General features: G+C 40.7%; 1 protein-coding gene across 1 annotated transcript; it reads right to left on the bottom strand.

Annotated features, from left to right (window-relative positions):
- Nucleotides 1-2,972: 2,972 nt before the first annotated feature.
- Nucleotides 2,973-15,959, bottom strand: ATRIP (ATR interacting protein). The gene is made up of 13 exons (XM_065074502.1): nt 15,513-15,959; nt 14,416-14,501; nt 12,969-13,139; nt 12,433-12,548; nt 11,958-12,118; nt 10,491-10,586; nt 9,540-9,669; nt 7,632-8,360; nt 6,843-6,985; nt 6,348-6,439; nt 5,358-5,441; nt 4,864-5,113; nt 2,973-3,559 (listed from the first exon to the last, which is right to left on the bottom strand). Exons 1-13 carry the CDS (start codon nt 15,874-15,876, stop codon nt 3,492-3,494), a joined length of 2,490 nt encoding a protein of 829 aa, XP_064930574.1. The 5' UTR covers nt 15,877-15,959; the 3' UTR covers nt 2,973-3,491.
- Between the last annotated feature and the right edge of the window lie 104 nt (nt 15,960-16,063).

The following is a 16,063-nucleotide window of genomic DNA, read 5'->3' as shown; positions in this document are numbered from 1 at the left end:
TCTCACTTCCAATTTTATTTCACATTTTCTCAACAGAATTTCTGTTAGTTAACTGGAAACAGCAGACAAAAATGTGTGCTGCTGAAAACCTTAATCTAGAGAACAAATCTCATTAATGCTTGGGCTAGAAATTACACCAGAAAAATGCAGAGTTGTTTCTGATGTTTTTGTCACCACTGCTTTTTAGTTCATCTGTTTTTCTTTTCCCATGAGTTTTTAGCAGGTGCATCTGTGCAGCGTGACTGAATGTGAGAAGCAACAAGCAGAGGAGCCTCCTCCTGTTCAAAGCAAAGCTGAGCGCCTTCCCTTCTCTGCACACAGGGCTGAGAGCAGGAGCCAGTGTGATGTTCAAAACCTCCAGATTTCCTGTAACGAGCATATAGCATTTCAAAGGTACCTTCACCCTCTAAAAGTACAGCACAATGTTGTATCGGAGAACAAACAGCTGAGAGCCCAGGGTTAGGTGAGGAATACTGCTCGTTAGGTTTTTGTAATGTTTAATCAGCAGTTGTTTATGGTAGTGTGCATTTTTCCAGGACAAAACTTGATGTGCATCTTAAAATCCACGGCAGGGACGTGTGGAGGAGCTGGACACACAGGAGGGAAAACTTTAGCAATTACTGCCAAGCAAGCAATTGTATCTTCTTTTTTTTTTTTTACCCCAAGTATGGAAAATGAATATCTCATCTAGGCATGTATGATAACTTGCCAGGTTTGTTTTAGCCAGTGCTTTGGGGCCTTATTTTGTTTTTCCTCTGGTTACTATTTCACTTCATCTCCCTGTTAGTACAGCCTGCATCACAGGAACCCAGTCAGATTCACAGCTTTTAAGTAAGCTGTATAGGAGGAGGAAAAAGTACCTGAGCTAAACCTGTTAGAGGTGAGAAAAAGCTGAGGAAAATAAGTTATTTTATCCTTTCAAGAGCGCAGGCATCTGTATTGTGTGGTTCACAGCTGCTATGCTGTGCATTCTTCAGGGAGTGTCTGATAAGAACAGTCTGAGGTCTATTATTTTTTGGTCATGAAGATAGTAAACCAGTAGCCCCATGATCTGTAAAAATGCTTCAGATCTTTTGAGGAGATGATCAGCTGTACATACATGATTGGATCTCTTTAAACGTCCCAAGAGAATGTAACAAGGAATAAAAAGGTCAGTACAATCATGTAATAATCCTGACAAAAGATTGGTCACTATAAGTGACTTAAAAGGCAGACAGAAATCATTATTTGTTCTCTTTAGGAGTGCAGCCTCATTTCAGTTCACAGAAAATGCCTTCATTTTCGAATGCTACAGTTTAATTTCATAATACTGTTATGTTAGTATAATTTTTACCGGTGAAAGTGTAGGGGTTTTGGTTTGTTTGTATACAGCCTGGGCTATACCACTTAAAAGTGGGAAGAAAACAGAATGTAGGGGGACGCACTAGGGTGTTGTCTCTTAGAGTGGGTGGGTGGGAGAGGATGCAGTGCCAGAAGGGAACTATTTTATTTTCTCAGCATTTTTTTCCACAGATAATACTTCTGTTTATATAAAGTTTAGCAGTAATACACTTCTCCCTTTTACCACATTGCCGTACACACGCCCTTTAGATGAGGCCAGGAATTTTTTAAACAAGTTTTTATAACTGGATTGGCTTTAACAACTGGGTTTCCTTAGCTGGTTTTCATCCAAACTCCTCTTAACACTTCACTTGTTCTGTTCACCCAAAGAAAGAGTCTAAATGCATCTTATCTTTATAAACTCATACGTTTGTTTGGAGAAATGAAGTGGTGAGAACAGCACAGATCACTTGAAAAGTGATGTCAGCTCATTGCATTTTGGGACATAGTGACTATCTTAAAGATCAGGTAGTGCACTGTTGGGTTTCTGTTGTGTTTGTGTGTGTGTTTTGTTAAGTGGGTAAGTCAAATGGTTTTGTGATGTTGAGACTCCTGTAGCATGTCTTGTCCAGTGGCCGGGTAGTAGGTGTTTCGAGGGTAGTTACCATGCAGGCGTACATGGACTTGGAAGGTTTTGCTGTTTGGTGTGTGTCCTTCCTTGTTGCATTTAAGCAGGAAAAGGGCAGTTCTCCAGCTGCTACAACTTGAAAGGCGCTACTGAGCGGAGTGTTTGGCAGCTGGTGTTTTATGGAAATGCCCAGGCTCTGCCAGGTGCTGCTGCAAGAGGAACAGAAGGTTGATCCCTGGGCTGAGTTGTGGGAGGAAGGAGTGAAGCTTTGGCCCCAGGGAGATGCTGGATTATGACACCGGTGATTCCTGTGTAACTGTTTCTTGGAAAGTTCTCTTCAAAAGTGAACGCCAAGAGCTTGTCCAACACACTGGAGTGGGGCTCTTTGCCCAGGCACACCAGGCAAGACACAGTCTCTTGGGGTTATGACCAGAGAACTGGCTGTTTCCCAGTTTTCCAAGGGCCTCCTTCCCACTCTGGTACTGTCTCTGCTGCTGCTCTCTGGAGCCAGGCTTGTTCTGAATCAAGTATCTATCAAAAAATGGAAAAAGCTTTCCAGTTATTTAGAAACACAAACCTGTGGGCTCATTTTAGTAGTGCTCACACTTCCCTTTTCAGGGTCTAAAGTTCAGCTGATACCTGCAGCTGAGTATGACAGCTGATAACCACATATGGTTGAAAGGGTGTAGCACAGTTCTTCCAGTCATCAGTGCTCCATCCTAGGAATGAGATGCTCATTCATCTTCACTGCCTTGCCTTTCCAGATACGACAACCAAAAAATGGTCACTCTGCACACATTTAAATATCCTTATTTCACCTATGAAGACAAAATGCTCTCCTCAGTGTTACCGTCTTACTCCTCTAAGGTAAGATTTTAAAAAAATAATTTCCAGTATTTTTTGCTTGGATCTCTCAATAGTTAACACTTTCAGCAGATTCAATGCGTTGAGAAAAATGAGTGAACTCAGGTGATCATTACAGGGATTTGAATTTCTCTCTCAGAACTGAAATGCCAACTCTGAGTTATTTCTAGAAAGGTTTTTAAAATCACAATGAACTGTTTACTAATATCAATAGGAAAATTGTGGAAGTCAAGCAAGACAGTGTTACAGGTGCAAAAGAAACAAATTCGTTCAAAAGACTTTCATGTGAACTCAAGTGACTCCAAACATCTCAACACATTCAGCATCATAAAATCAGCTGTAGTGACAGTAAAATGGAGAACACAATAGTAAAATTTGCGTTCCATTCACAGCGATTTCATAACTGATGAAATTCATAAACAGACCTAGTCATAAGCCATTGAATAGTTTTGCACAGCAAAACGGTACATTGCAGTATAATTTTAACATCAGAATTTCTTTACTTTCAGTTACACTTAAGTGGCACTTAAGTAATCAGAACAAAGAAACATGTTTTAGTTATGCTGTGCTCTAGTGCAACTTTTAGGTTATCACTTAATAAAATAGATTATTTAAATTTCAGATTTATACTGGCAGTGATTATTAGATGAGGAAGGACAGAGATCTTTGCTAGGTTTAGCTAGCTGGAGTCCATTCCTTGGTCTTCTGCTTCTGGCTCAGGAGGATACAATTCATCCAAAATCAGCTCTGCAACAACAAAAAAATCATGTTTCAGAGAATAATTTTTCTACTTGATATTGCATAATTATAGCTGGTATCTCTCTGCAATTTTAAACATGCTGACTATAGCTGACTATACAGCAAATATCCTTTTTCAAGTTCAATGCAAACAGGTCTTTAGATAGGTGTTTTGTCATACAAACGTCTCCCCCACTTTAATGCCTTTTTAGGTATTAAGGGAGGGAGTTTATCTTGGACAGTCAATTAAATTTAACTATTAGTGAGAAAACAGTAAAGGGTACATTTGTTATTTTACAACTAGTTCTGACTATTTATTAAGTTTAAAACCTCCTTTCTGTTAACTAATGTTAAAAAGCCACTAGGACAAAAGCATAGTAATTTGTATTTTAAGGGAAGAACCTGAACAGTTACTACAGGTTTGCAGGCACACACGTGCACCACCGTCCCCAGAATCACAAGCTGTTCCACTGGCTTGGTCCATTCCCAAGCAGAACTAGACAAGGTGTTAGGCAAAGGTCTAGGAAAGCTCAGGACACTCCAAGCCATCTGAGTAGAACAAATACACACCACACTGTTTAGCATCTCTCAAAAAGTCACTGTAATTTGCAGTGACATGCTTGCAGGACCTGCCTTGCTGATGCAATATGGACACCAACAACAAAGGATTTATTGCTCCGGTTCTGAATAACACCAGATGCCTTGCCTGGTATCTTGTAGCAAACCACATGCTGACAAAAGAGCACAATGTTCGCATCAGATCTACAGTGTGCATGTAAATAATGCCATGAGTGAGCAAAGAAACAGCCTCACGGTACAAGGAGCAGAGGTAATTTCACATGATTAGCTCTCTCTGGGAAACGGACACCAGAAGTGTGCAAAGCAAGGTTGGGGATAGAAGAGGGAAGGGGAAGAAAAAGATGTTAAGGATGCAGGAAAAAAAAATGCAGAGAAAAGGTGTAATGCTAGTTGGAGACTTGGAATAATGGGTTTTGTTTTGCTTTTAAGTAAGGTAATGTATAGTGCAGATTGTTCTACGAAACAGAGATGGAGTATAGGATTTTGTTTGATCAGATAGTAGGGAGATATTTCTATGGAGAGAAGAAAAAAATAGAACTATTAAAGAATAGTAGTGGTTTGGTATAATTAATATTGAGAAGCACCAGACTATTGACTGGCTTCAAAGGTCTGAGCAACAAACATTCATGGTGTTTGGTACATAGTGCTTGTTCAATGAGGAAAGGGACAGTAATGGCATCTCTATCTCTACAGCATGGGGAAAAAAGCCAGCATTATCATCTGACTCATTTTACCTTCGCAGGCGCTCAATTTTTGAGTCTTTTTGAGAATGGCTCTTATGCCTGGTATGGCTTGGTCATAGTGATGAAGAACTTCCAAACAGTGTTCATGAAACAGTTTATCTTTCTGAGATAGGCTGTGTAAGAGTAAAACAGCATCCCGTAAAAACTGAATAATTTGTTCCTTATATGCACACAAACTGTTCTCAGATCTTCTGATCTTCATCCACTGTCTATGTAACATTATAACTAGCGCCTTAACCACCTGCAAGATGAAAAAAAGTGCCTCAGTACACTAAGTTATAGCAGCAGAACTTCACTGATTAATCTCTTCAAACTTCCAAGTTTTAAATATTTTATAGCAAGCAAAAGCAAGCTTCCTAGAAGGTGGCATCCTTTAAAGTACAGTACACTTCTAAGAAAAGGGCCAAAAGCTACCTCAGCTTTGTTAGGCGTGCCTTTAGGTTCTCAGTAGGTTAAGCAGCCCCTGCAGTGACGCCGTGACGTACCTCGAGGTTACACTGGCAGCCTGTCCCAGTGAATGCCGCCGCCGGGCCAGAGCACCACAGGCACCTCCTCAGGAGTCTGACCGTCTGTTACAAAAACACGAGATTGCATTAGAATGAGCACTAGGGTTCTGCAGAATCAGCGAGCAATTAAGCTGCAAATGAAGTAGAAATGATATTTCATTACTAGTTTCAAGCGTTTTTTTGATTACTGAAAAAAAATCGTCTAATGTTTTTTCCCTGTAAAATTTTGCAGACATAGAATTTGCCTTGCATGGAAACCTTTTCAGCTTTCTGATGAGAAAGGCTGGTGAGGCACAGTGGGCCTTAATTCCCTGCATACAAATAGTATGTTTACACTTAATATAACAATGTAGGTAGGGGGGGATATTGAAAATGGCTCAAAATTCTTTGAAATGAGAGCACAAGTGCAGCAAATGGTAGAACCTCGAACAAGTCACCACTGTCAGTACAAACAATACAAATTAAATTCAAAAGCTATTCTTCCTGTATATATTAATGATTATTATACAGCAAGCTAGCATATCCATGGAATACAATGCATACAATCCTGAGTTGCTACAGACTGCCTTTTATATGTAGTAACTCTTAAGATACAGTTCAGAAATAATTAATACAAAATTAATCATAGATCTTGCTTCCTTTTAATCCTCTATCGATCTAAAAGCAAAATAAAGATCAGGGTTGAATATTTACAGCCATCTTAGGATCTTTTGCTTTTTCAGTGACTTAACTATGACTACTATGATTGATGTTCTCTTCAAGAATAGTTACTGATGCAGTTCCAAGCAGCTACTCTTATAATAAATAAATAAATAAATGTAGTCCCTTACTGGAAAGCAAATACTTTCAGTTTCTATTTCAGCTGGGGAAAGAACTTTGTTTTCGGACAATTTGTGCATTGTCTTGTTCCTCCTGCTCCCCCAACTGGAAATAACAGGAAAAAGCATGTGAACAAACAGCTGTGGTTACCTCTTGTTCCAGCTGAAGCCAGAGCATTTCAGATGCGGATTTATCTGGTCTTGATGTAATATACGTGTACAGTGCAAGAAGAAGGCAGGTGTCTGAAAAACAGGTAACTTGTTACTTTCCCAACTAGTCAATTGCTTATGACAAAAATTAATTTTAGAAAATACAGGCTCAGGTTCTTGCTTTACTTGAGACGTCTTAAACTGGAGACACCACTATCCCTAAACATTATATATGTGTTTGTGGTAATACTGTTCTACTTCGTTCATAAGGAACTGCATGAAGACTATTTGTCATGCAGAACAGATACCAGAAGACAAAAATACTCTTCAAACAATAACATAATCACTGCACTAGGAAACAGGTTTTCGGGTAGCATAGCAGGCTTTTTGCCTTTGGGGGTTTTACCACCTTGGAGCAAGGCCTGTTTGCATTACTTTTAGTCATGATAACTAACATTCGGCTGATAACAGCTGTCTGTGTTACACAGTCTTTTACCTGAATGAGAGCAAAGCTGAGCAAGCAAGGTGTGGTGTTGAGCAAGAGCAGACAAGAGTCTCACGGTCAGAAGGACAGCAGGTGAAGGGGTCTCTGGACACAGACAATGGAGCAGAACCTGGCTACTCAGTAAGTGCTGAAAACTTCAAAAGAAAAATCTGAGTTAGAAATGGGAAATGTGCTGACAAGTTGAAAAGACACTATTTCTTGCACACATCGTTGTAATTTGTGCCTTTTTTTAGGCATTCAGGACATACCTGATCTCAACTTACGTGTCAAAAAGTATACTGGAAAACACATTCTGTTACATTTGGCAGTTGGTCTGCAATTCATACTATGGTTGTGTGTATTAGACTGTTAGCAGGTGAAACGTCTCACTTTTGAGTGGCATTTTACCTACCACAATGAAATCCTGTGCTCTTGTTCCTTATGCATCTCCCAGCAACCACAAAAAAACCCAAAATGAATGTTACAGATATTCGGATCAACTGCATATCACCTTAAGAAGTTTTCTCACTTTCAAGTGACAGCTACACAATGAGGCAACAGCATCTGCTTCATATGAACATCACACACAGATCTGGTCACTGACAGGGTAATTATCACATTCATTAGCAGCAGAGGCAGTAGAAAGATCTTCAACTGCTTCTCAAAAGTGACCCGAGAAATGCAATATTGTCCCACACATGTCAAAACTTCTACTGTCATCTGCACAAATTAGTTTCAACAGAGAATGAAAATTGCTAAACAACAGACTCTCAAATAATTCAAAAGCTATTAATGACTTACTTTATTAGCAAGTCCATTGTTGAGTTTTCAGCTAATTTCACCAAAACTTTTAGGCTTTGGTTCAGTATACTGTCAGTCTGGGAACCTCTTGCAGCAGAAAAAGCTAAAACCTGGAGCAGCTTTTTAAACAAAGAATGTTGAGCTTGATTGTGATTGGGAGCATCCTGTGGAGCTACAGGCAGCCCTCCCTGCATCCCGGTATCTTCTTGGTTACCACACTGATTGTCACACAACACATCTTTGTCCATCTTTGAAACCTGTTCATCCCCAACAGAACTTTCTTCCACGTCGGGAGACAGCAACGTATGGACAACATCCCAGCTATAAAATGCCAAATAATAAAGAATACCCAGAGATATAACAGTAGTTTCTTCAAGAGACAACCTGAAGTCATCCTTACTCGACACCATATTTGTGTTGGTTCTGGAAGAAACAGCCGAATGGTTTCCAGACGAACCATTTACTGACTTGTCCGCCGACTGTACCGCTTGGCAGTAAGCACTGATATGGTGTTCTACCAAGGGCAAGAGGTGCACGGCGCCTCGGATCTTGCAGTGTGTGAGGTGCAGGAACTCCCTCCGGCTTTCCGCTGGGCTTCCTTCGGGTAATCCTTCATCCATGGCAATCAAGTTCAAGCCTGTTATTGCAAGTTTTTGAGCTTCTTGCAGGGATACAAGAGGAGCAATTTCTTCCTGAGTTGTCCTGCTGCTGGCTAGTTGTGTGGGCTTCCTATCCAAATAAAATGAAAAGCAGGGAAATACTTCAAAAGAAAAGGCAGAGAACATGGCTGAAATTTGAGTGATCCATATTCTGAATCAAATAATCAAAAGTCTAGAGTAATAAGAGATTCTGTTCCCAAAATAAAATGTGAATTGCAAAAATAAAATCCTACTCCTTGATACCCGCATGGAAGAGCAACTTCCAAGCTTTACTAGGCCTTGTGAAAGTAGTCGGAGCTGACAGCTGAGTCACTCAGCAGCTCACTGCAAGCCATTGTCTGACACTACATTTCAAACATTGGCTTCTTGGTTTCATGCTTTTGATATCTTTTAATATCTTTTCTTATCTTCCCCTGATGTTATTTGGTGGCTTCTGGAAGAAGGAATATGTGTATCTCACTGATCTGTAATATGTAGGAGCCTTTAAAGGACTACAAAAACAACAAAAAATTATTTTCTTGGCCAGAGATGAGACTTCAGCTGTTAACTAGTCAACCTGCAGCTACAAAGGCCGAACACACTACCTCTGCTTCCATAAATAACAAGGACAATGAGATATGAGCCTTGAAATGAACCCACAAGAATTACTAATAAAACACCATCAGAAAAGCAGAGGTATTTCAGGAGGTACAGTCTAATTCTTTGAAGTGAATACCAATTATAATTTATATCCAATATTCATACTTAAAATGCTTTGCAGGTCACTATAAATGTAACTTGGAAAATTGCACATAAATGGTACATTACAAATTGAACATAGTTTAGCCTTTGAAGACATAATGTTGACTGTTCTTTTGATCATATTTCAACATTTTCTTCCCACTTAACTCAGGATTATGTATCTACTTCCCTCATTGCAATCAAAGTTTTATGTCCTTAAGTGAGTAACAACAGAAGCTGCTAACAATCACTCCCAGGTTTTACAAACATGTTTCTGTGCCTTCCCCTAATACATAAGTAACCTAGTTTAGCTCTTAGTGTTGTTCCGTTGTTTATTAATCTTTGATTATCATAGATACTAATCAAATACGCAGAATGATGTTCCAAGTTTTGCATTAAACGGCCTGAGCATAACAGCATTTAACACAAGGAAGGAGCTATCCTACATGAATAAGCATTTTGTAGCATAGGGAATGCCACTATACTAAGACCACGTCAGATACAGTTTAACAAAAGAAGTAAAACTTACGTATTCAAGTAGTTAGGCTGCGATACAGCTCCGGGTAGAGGCTCAGAGCTGCTGCTGAGAAGATGGCAGAGCCCCAGTAACGACCCGGGGACAAGGGGCTGCTTCATCAGGGCGTTCAGCAAGATAGAACCTGGAAGGATAAATAGTTGTCTTTGGAGTAGCTTTACCATCAACTCCAACACCACCACCAACATAAAATAATATTTCAAAAGATCGGCCTTATTTATAGCGCTCTCGACCTCAAAATATTTTTTTTCATTACAAATCTTCATGCTCTACAAGAGAGAATTCTTGTAGAGAATCATTCTCTAGAAATTATTTTCAGAAACATGAATTTAAGACACGACTTAAATATTAACCAGATTAAATTCGGAGATATTTTAATTACGATCTGCTGTTAGCAGAGTATCTTGAGCCAAATGATCATATATCCCAACCGTCCTGATGACTTGCCCTCCCTACTCCAGTCCAAACATTAGAATTATGTGATACAATTCAGTTCAGAACTGGAAATAAAATAGTACCCTGAAGACTTCCCAGTGTTGGCTGTTGTAAATGTTGCTCTGTTGTTTTCACCCTCATTAAAAAAAAGTAAATTTGTCCTGTTTTTTACATCTGTTTACAATAAAAAGCATAGCAAATTAATACTTGTAATACTTGTAATAAGATGCCTCTTGATCCATACCCTTCCCCAAAGCAAAACTCAGGCAAACTTTCTCCTTCAATAGAATGACAATGTAAGAATGTTGTTAGGATACAAGATAATAATACCATCTGAAATGTTTTACTGCAAAAATCACAATATTCAAAGCAAAAAGCGAGTGGCTGAACATGACTGTTCTGCGCAGGGGACTGTGTGTAGCAGCCTCCTCAGCATGACGCTGCTTGGAAAAGGCAGCTGGCCGGCTCCTCAAAAGGCTCACTATTTCTCTAGTAACAGAATTAAGTTACCTTGTGCGTTTCGCTTATGTACAGACTTGCAGGAACCGTTTTTTCCCATTGCTTCAGGCTTCACGGATAAAACTTCAGGATGGGTTTTCTTACTGTCTAAAACAAACAGTGACTATGAGTCTATGAGAACTACGTTGCTCCTATCTCGGTCCCTGTGCTTTACACACGTTCGGTTAGCACAGCTGTTACGCAGGAATTAAACAGACGGTAGACCAGGAAAAAACGTTTGTCTTGTTTAACTCAGATATGTTAAACAATAGTTAATAGCTGTGATGCAAGTGCAATTTGCTCTGCAAAATAAGAGAAGTGAATAAAATGTCACCGTTATTGTCAGATGTCCTATAGATTGTTCAGTGCTATTGCTCTCAACTTTTCTTAAAAAAAAACCCTGTACCTTAAGCAGAGATTTACATGACTACGTTAGTTAAAAATCAACATTAAAAGAAATTTTTAAAAATTGAGCGATTCATAAGCTTTCAATCAGCTATATATGTCACAATTACTACCCAAACCAAAGACAAAAGCCTTGCAGGGTTCAGAATACAAATAATTAAATGTGTTTTTCAAACAAATAGGCATCTTGAGTGTTCTTACTATAACAGTCAGGGGGCTGAAAAAATACCAATACTAATGCTTTAAGGCTACTGTGTTTTTCTTTTTGATGGAGTTCATACTGCCCATGTAGTTTCACATTTAATACCGTAACGGACAGTAACATCTCCGGCATTTCATGACTCTTCCTGTAAGGATTAGTTCATGATATCCAAATTTCTCCCATTTATTATTTCCTATGGAAACATGGCACCCAGCTGCTATAAAAAACCCACCGTTTTTGTTTCATATTATTGCAATCTCCAAATACACGCATATATTCAGTTCCTAAGCTTTACTCCATGGATTTCAAGACCAAATTTTGTGAGTATTCCTGCCCTACACATAAAAGAGGAAATGGGTAAACTGCTTCAGTTTTTAATTTCAATATAGCTAAATATGTACCATCTAAAATAAATCCCAAAAAAGGTCAGCTTTATAGCCAAAGCCACAGGAATACAAAAAATGCGCCAGCTGACTAGCGAAGTGATTCAAGACATAAGCAAATTATTTCCTGTTCTTCTTTCTTCAATGAGAAAGGCAGATAACAATTTGGATATTTTAGTTCATCACATCATAAACCGAAGTTTTTCATTGTGGCCAACAGCCACTTCATCGTTGACATCTGGGCACCTGGCAGACAGGCATCACCAAGGGGTGAATTAAAATGAGATGGATGCAAATTTCTGTCATAGCTGTTTAATGCCGATTGGTATAAAACAAAGTGAACTTTCAGCAAAAACAAAATAAAACAAATACTTGTTTTTCTCTACAGTGAACTTACTGAAACTGTTCAGCCACGTGGTACAAAAACCCTTCTCGAAGGCAGAATGTACGTATGCAGCTAAAAACGTGCCTTGTTGTATAGGGGTTTACCTTCTTTGATCGAAGTAGTTGGGGCAATCAAATTTCCTGAAGAACACGATGGTCTTGTGGACATCTCCGCATTGAAGGATTCCTTTGTAGGAAAAGATCTTTTTCCAGGCTGTGGAGAACATCCTTCTGATTTCACTTGTATTGCAAAATTCTTCTTAGGACTAAAATAAAAATCGAACACTTAGATGAATCAGTATTTCTTTTGTCATTTTATTAAACAATAAACAATGATCTATTTAATAGCTTATGTAATACTGATGTTTTAAAGATACTTCACCATAAACTCTTTGCATTTCTGTCACAGATACAAGGAAGGCTCTTTTTGAGCAAATTCCATAGAGGTCAACAGACCTTTTTTGGTTGTAATTCTTCAAGAAAACAGAGCTAAGAGTTATATGGAGAAAGAAAACCTCTTCAGTAGTTTAAGCAGGCATATTGAAAAAGGGAACACAAATTCATTCTGGCAAACTCATACCTTGGCGTTAAAACCGTCTGAGCAACTTGTTTATTTCTTTCACAGTTCTGGAGTCGCGTTCTTAATTCATTCATTTCTGCATCTTTGAACTGCAACTCTGTCTGTAATGACAGTAACTGAAAGAGGAATTACAAGGACAGTTTCACTGTTACTGAATAGTTCAGTGATGTTGTAACTGCAGAACGACTAGAACTACCATAAGATTTCAAGGTTACCACCTGCTTACTGTGAGCTCTACATAAGATCTCCATTTTTATGTATGCCAGTCCAATTAATACTCTCTTAGAACCAAATGCCAAGACTTCAGGCAAGAAGCCTGTGACTTGTAAAGACAGTTGAACTTTACTCCCTTATTTTGGCAGAATAAAAGCCTCAGAAAGTGCTTACACTTTCTTCTGGATAAGAAAATGAAAGCGTATATAGTTAGGAAATTTCACGCAAATGTTCTTTCTTTGACAAGATGGACCATGACATCATTAAGTCATAAATTCAGCTTCTGCACATGATGCACAGGTAACTGTGACAGAGTTACAAACCTTTTTGGAGAACTCTTTTTCTTTCTCACTGAGGGTCTGAGCTTTTTCCTGTTCCAGCAGCACGTATGATCTTTTCTGTTCCTCCACAGCACACTCCATCTGCCGCAGTGAGTCACGCAGAATTTTTATTTCTCCATTTTTAATAAGAATTTCATCCTGCATTTCTTTCAGCTGCAAACAGATAAATTCCATAGGGGATGTATATAACCAGAAGTATGTATTCATATCATGATGTGGTTGAAAATTAGGTATATTTATACTTTGTAGGGAGAAAAATGCTTCTGTAACCTCGTTCAGAAATTCTGCAATATTGCTTCTAATATTTTTCTGATTATATCAGGCTCATCTGTTTTCTCTAACAGAATTATAAAGTGACAGCAAAGACACATCTTCATATCCCGTCCCGGTGTCTGTCAGGGACCATTCTTCTCTTTCCCTTTCTCTGCGATCATGTTGTCTCTTTGAAAAGTATTATAGTCACATATCAATAATTTATTCAGTGTCTTCGCAAATACTCTCTGAGCAACCATCCCCAGAGACAGGACTTTTGAGAGGTAATAGAATGAGTTATTCAGAAAAACAGGGAGAAAAAAGCAGAAAGACACCTCTGTACCACTATGTAAAATTATGCTTTACCACCATGTTGAACACGGTGTATACGTAGGAGCTTCCCCAGTAAAGGGTACAATTGAACTGGAGAAGATTCAGAGAACAGAAGGGTGACAAAAGGTAAATCAGGTTGGATCCTCCCATCTGGGAAAAAGCACAACTGTGAGAAAACAAAAGAAGCAAAGCTCTGTCGAGGTGTGAGTGCTGTGCACATGATTCCTTTACTGCCTCTCGTAACAGCCAAGACCCAGCCACTGAAAATCATCATTACGTGCAAAGTTCAAAATAAAATCAAAGCAGCAGCTTCCTGACACAATGCGTTGTTAATCTGTGGACGCCTTCACACTAAAAGGTATCCAAAACCAAATACACAAGCATTTTAAAAAAACACACTATAAAATATTAAATGCACGTATAGTATTTCTGGATCAGGAAGTACCTACATGAAATTTTACCAGAGGCTAAAAGACTACTCTGGTAAAATATTATCATAAACTTGCTCGGGTCCTGTATTCTTCCTTAGCTGTCTGCCACAGAAGAGATGGACTTGGTACAGGCATTTGTACCTTCTTATTGTTCTGCATCTATTTCTTCCCCATAGTATCTTTCTGTAAGGGATCATCAGAATGTAAAATAACAAAACACAACTTAAAAGTCACTTTCTCAAATCTTTAAGTTGCACAAACTCACTCTTGCTGACGAGCTGACAGGAGAGAGGAGAATGGATTTGATAGGAAACAAGTAAAAGAAGGAAATACTTGGAACTGAACTTATCCACCTTTCAGTTAGCCCTATCCAAAAAATCGGTATTTAGAGGGGCGGGGAAGGTATCACTAACCTTCTGTTTAATTTCTTCATGCTGTGCTTGCAGCACTTCAAACTGGAACGCATCTCTCATCAGACTGTCTTCTGTTCCACCTTTTTCTGTTGCAGGAAAAACCACAAGATCTGTTCTGAAGCACAGATGATGTATGTACATCACCAATAACATCAAGATTTTGTTATTTGCCATTACATGTATCTGAATATCTTAATATTTACCCTGTCACTACAAACGGGTAAATTACACACATCTGATCTCCACAATCACTTTTTTAGAGCTTGTGCGTCAATCCTTAAAACAGAGAAGAAAACTCTCCATTCAAACATTTCTATTGTAATATCTTAAAACAGCAAGATGAGCCACAGTAAGTGCACGTATTTCCTCCAAGATAATTTAATACATTGTGTAAATAAAGGTTAACAGAAAACTTTCCGACCTGGAGGGATTACAAATGTCAGCATTGCTAAAACAGAGGTTATAAGCCCTCTGTACTTTAACTATGAGCAAACCCCTGTATCCTGTATGCTTTGTCAAAGTAAATTTGAAAATCAACTGATAATAAGATGTATTATGCATTTACAAGTGACAGTAACAGCCTGCTAGCCAACATGCGTGACACCACTTAAAGCATATTAGAAATTTATGAAACTCGTTTTGATTTATTTAACACATTTAGCATACAGAATCAACATTACGGGCCAGTGTTAGAGCTTCCTGGTGCTGTTATTTTAATGCTTCCTGGGGTTATTATGGGACTCTTTGGGGGTTATTTATGGGACTTTTTGGGGGTTATTTACGGGACTCTTTGGGGGTTATTTACGGGACTCTTTGGGGGTTACTTATGGGACTCTTTGGGGGTTATTTACGGGACTCTTTGGGGGTTATCCCTCCGAATCCGAGCGGGCTCTTCCAACACCGGCAAACCACCGCGAAGCTCTGCGAGCCAGGCGGGATAACCAGAGCAATTCCCGGAGGGATAACAAACACACCTCCCGAGCGGGGCGGGTTCCGGAGCCCCGGTGACAGCGACACCCGCCCCGGGCCGGGCTGTCAGCACGCAGCCCCGCCGCGGCGGGAGCCACCGCCGGTCCCCGCTGCCTCGCTACACCGACCTTTCCACGTCCCCGCCGCAGCGGGCGCTCCGCCGCGGGGCAGCCCCGCCGCCCGCTCGCCTCCGCCGCCCCACGCGTGTGCGGGGGGCGCGGCCCGCGGCGCGACGGGCTCCTGCGAGAGCGCCTGCGAGGCCAGGATGTCGATCTCCTCCAGGTCGTCCGCCGTGAAGTCGTCGCTGTCCCCGAAGGGATCTCCCGGTCCCTCGCCGAGCCCCGCGCTCTTGGGGCGCTTGTGGGGCGGGAAGCCGTTCTCCACCGCCCCGCCGCGGCCCCGCGCGGCCGGAGGGGCGGCCCCGGCCCAGCCCGCCCCGCACAGCGCCGGGCCGCTCCGCTTCCGCGGCCACGGCGGGGGCTGCGCCGCCATGGCCGGGGCGCCGCTGCCGCCGGGACCGGGGGACGGGCCGCTGACCCCACGCGCCGCTCTGCGCGCGCCGCACCGCCCACCAATCACCGGCGGGCAGGGCGTCCCTCCGACCAATGGGGCAGCCGCCGCACCTACGGCGGCTCCCGGGGGTCAAACCCAGCGCCGGCGCACGCAGCAGCCGGTTGTA

The sequence above is a fragment of the Columba livia genome, chromosome 10 (assembly GCF_036013475.1).
Source record: "Columba livia isolate bColLiv1 breed racing homer chromosome 10, bColLiv1.pat.W.v2, whole genome shotgun sequence".
Classification (NCBI taxonomy): Eukaryota; Metazoa; Chordata; class Aves; order Columbiformes; family Columbidae; genus Columba; species Columba livia.
This window is presented reverse-complemented; position numbering and strand designations above follow the sequence as displayed.